The sequence below is a fragment of the Myotis brandtii genome, unplaced genomic scaffold (genome assembly GCF_000412655.1).
Source record: "Myotis brandtii unplaced genomic scaffold, ASM41265v1 scaffold469, whole genome shotgun sequence".
Classification (NCBI taxonomy): domain Eukaryota; kingdom Metazoa; phylum Chordata; class Mammalia; order Chiroptera; family Vespertilionidae; genus Myotis; species Myotis brandtii.
Genome location: NW_005367911.1, coordinates 841,605 through 845,304, shown reverse-complemented (window position 1 = coordinate 845,304; position 3,700 = coordinate 841,605). Strand labels below are relative to the sequence as shown.

The 3,700-nt window shown below is 57.0% G+C and overlaps 1 protein-coding gene across 3 annotated transcripts in view; it reads left to right on the top strand.

The window, feature by feature from the left end:
* The window catches only part of NAGLU (N-acetylglucosaminidase, alpha), an 11,285-nt gene that overhangs the window by 5,297 nt on the left and 2,288 nt on the right, over positions 1 to 3,700 (top strand). For all 3 annotated transcript variants that reach the window (XM_014547235.1, XM_005875721.2, XM_014547236.1), the window contains 4 exons: positions 756 to 903; positions 1,700 to 1,846; positions 2,025 to 2,110; positions 3,079 to 3,335. In XM_014547235.1, coding sequence (XP_014402721.1) covers positions 756 to 903; positions 1,700 to 1,846; positions 2,025 to 2,110; positions 3,079 to 3,335 — 638 coding nt within the window. The remainder of the gene's footprint in view (positions 1 to 755; positions 904 to 1,699; positions 1,847 to 2,024; positions 2,111 to 3,078; positions 3,336 to 3,700) is intronic.

Here is a 3,700-nt window from a genome sequence, read left to right as displayed (position 1 = left end):
ATCTGCCCCCCTGCAGCTGCCTCCAGCCTGCAGCCCGCGCTCACCTGGCTGCAGTCCCGCCCCACCCCAGCGCTACGCTGGTAGGAAGCGCTAGCCCTTGGGTCGCGCATCTCTGGCTTCAGATCCCGCTCTGCCTTGTCCAACTAACAAAAAAAGTCTAGAGGCTTTGGCTGGAAAGACATGATAAGGATTTATTCAAGGGTCTTAGAACCGGAAACACAACGAAGCAATAGTCAGAGTGTTCCCAAGAAGAAAAAAATGGAGTTCTTATAGTAAAAAGTCCATTCTTCCGAGATCAGACGAGATCGGAAGCATTCAGGGTGGTATGGCCCTAGATGTAAAAGGTACATTCTTGAAAAGAATCAGCTTGCATTCTTTTTTTTAAATGTTTTTAACATATCTTTACTGATTTCAGAGAGGAAGGGAGAGAGATAGAAACATCAATGATGAGAAAGAATCATTGGTCAGCCAGGGCCTGTGCCCTGACCAGGAATCACACTACGACCTCCTGGCTCCTATGTGGATGCTCAACCACCGAGCCCCACCGGCTGGGCTCACCTCGAATTCCTACCTCTTAGCTCTGCCTGGGGGGATCCCCACGTGAAGCAGTAGAGAGACCACATTTGGAACCCCTCCCTCTGGGCTAGATCTGCAGTCAGGCGGCCTTCTGAGCTCTTCCAGGACGATGGATGTCAGGGAGAGGAACATCCTGTTTGCGCTGAAGGACACACCCCAGCTCATGCCCCTGCCCACAGGTACCGCTATTACCAGAACGTGTGCACCCACAGCTACTCCTTCGTGTGGTGGGACTGGGCCCGCTGGGAACAGGAGATTGACTGGATGGCACTGAACGGCATCAACTTGGCACTGGCCTGGAGCGGCCAGGAGGCCATCTGGCAGCGGGTACGTGCCCCCCACACGGGCCACTGCAAGTGTCCCTGTCCCCCACCCACATCAGCACAGTGTCTGGCACACAGAATAAGAGTTCCAGAGTGTTTGTAGTGGGCACAGTGGCCCCAGCCCTCCAGAAACGGGCTTCCACGGCTGAGACAAACCCTAGGAGTGCTTACTGAGAGCTGGGCCCCAGGACCCCACCATACACGCTTAAGAAGTCCAGTCAGTCTGCTGCTTCTACAAAGTCTCTGTCATCAGCAGTCTTTGATCTCACTTATTCTCTCCATCCTTAGCCATGGCCCTGATTCAGGCTCTCATGCCCTCGCCCTGCTCCCCCCCCCCCCCCCCCCCCCCCCCCTCCCCCGAGCCTCTGAGCAGGACTCCTTTCTGAAATGCAGATCTGGGCAAGCCCTCCCACTAACACAGTCAGGAGCGCAGCATTGCCTCCAGCCTTTGCGGGGCCTGGGAGCTGCGTCCCTGGGCCCTGAGGGCTGGCTGCACCTGCAGCTGCTTGAGCTCCCCGCAGAGCTGATCTCTAGCAGCCTTGCTCCCTGAAGCCTTCTAAGGCCCCTTCCTTGTTTGGGGAGAGCCCCCTTGTGCCTCACCTCACCTGTGCTGCAAGGGTGACATTAGTAAACTCACCTGTTCACGCATCTGTTCCTCCTGGACTGCGGGCTCCTTGCAGGCGGAGGTTGCATTTTGTCTCTAACCGTTGGGCACAGCACAGAGAGGAGATGAGTGAATGTCAGTGAGTCGGGGAAAGGAGATGAATGTGCTTATGTGCGGGGGTTGCCTTCCTCCTCAGGTGTACCTGACCTTGGGCCTGACCCAGTCGGAGATCGATGAGTACTTCGCTGGCCCTGCCTTCCTGGCCTGGGAACGCATGGGCAACCTGCACACCTGGGGTGGCCCCCTGCCCCACTCCTGGCACCTCAAGCAGCTTTACCTGCAGGTAAAATAAAGGGGAAGGGAAGGATAGAATTGGTCCTGGACAGTCACAGGCTAGGGAGGGTGGTATTTGGCCAGTCTCAAGGCTCCTAATTAGACCCCGGGGACTCTGTGTGCCCTGGGGGAGCGAGGGCCTCCCATCTCGGGCCATGCTCACCAGCTCCCCCTCCCGTTCTTCCCAGCATCGGATCCTGGACCGGATGCGCTCCTTCGGCATGATTCCCGTGCTGCCTGCGTTCGCAGGGCATGTACCCAAGGCTATAACCAGGTGAGGCTCCCCTGCCCTCTCCTCCCACTCAACTCAGAGATGGAATTTATTTTCCCCTGAAAGACATGATTTAAAGAGCTGTAGGCCCTGGCTTGATTCCTGGCTCTGCTATCCACTAGCCATGTGACTTCAGGCAGGTTATGTGACTGTCTGTGCCTCAGTTGCCTCACTTACAGAATGTACATGGCTTGGCACCGAGACTTAGCCAAAGGCAGCTCTTGTGTGTGGCATTTGGGTGCACTAGTCTCTGTCCTCCCTGCTCCTCTGTGGTACCCACCCACCCATCCTCTCCTGCGGCTGGGAAAATCCTTCAAGGCCAGCTGAGACCTCCCTCCTTCAGGAAGCCTTGCTGGGCTCCCAGCACTGGTCGCCACCTCCTTCAGCCCCGTGAGCCCCTGGTTTCCACCACTCTCACATACTTCGCGCACGCTGCTGGCTACCCCTCCATCTCTCCAACCGGGTGGCAGGAGCCTCGTGCACACATTCAGTGAATGCTTGTCGGGGGTCTGGGACTGCCAGACCAGGCTCTGCTGGGCCCTTGGGAGGCAGCGGCAACAGTGCACTGAGTTCCTGTCCCTGGTGGGAGATAGGTTGGCAGGGGGTTATAATACAGTGATAGGGCCCACTTCTCTGTCAAGGTCACTGCTGCCTGGGTAAGAGGAGCTGCAAGGACTCAGAGAGAGGCAGTACTGGGCCAGACCTTGAAAAATGAGTGTTGTTTGTTTCAACCAGTGGGAGGGGAGATAGCAAGAGTTTTCCAAACTAGGTGAAACTTAGAGGATGTCAAGGAGTAACCAGCTGGATGAGCAGGGAGAGAGGAGGAAAGGACTCCAGGCACGGGCACAGTATGTGCAAAGGCACGGAGGCATGAGAGACCAGGATGGGGTCCAGGAGTTGCAGATAAGTTAATGAAACTGGCAATGACTGTGTCCGCCTCCACTAAATGGACTGTTCCCACCCCCAACTAGGGTGTTCCCTCAGGTCAATGTCACCCAGATGGGCAGCTGGGGACACTTCAACTGCTCCTACTCCTGCTCCTTCCTTCTGGCTCCCGAAGACCCCCTGTTCCCTGTCGTGGGGAGCCTCTTCCTGCGAGAGCTGACCAAGGAGTTTGGCACAGATCACATCTACGGGGCCGACACGTTCAATGAGATGCAGCCCCCCTCCTCAGAGCCCTCCTACCTCGCCGCAGCCACTGCCGCCGTCTACCAGGCCATGGTCGCAGGTTTGGTGCCAGGGAGGCGGGGAAGGGGGGGAGGGGCTGGGCATCATCGCACCCGACCGTGACACAGCACTTTACAGTTTACCAAGCCCTTGTACACACACATCATCTCGTGGAGTCACACTGGTGAGAGGTGAGCTCTGGAGGCAGGCAGCCCGCTCAAACTCCGGCACTGCCGCTTCCCGCCTGTGTGACTTGCAATAAGTGACCTCCCTCCCAGGGTCTCCGTGGCTTCATCTATAAAATGGGGCTCCCTCTGAGTAGGATGATGCCTGGCCCAGAGGAAAGTGTCATTAAGTGCTGGGTATTAAAAAGACCGGGGTGTGCCCTGACCGGTTTGGCTCAGTGGATAGAGCGTTGGCCTGCGG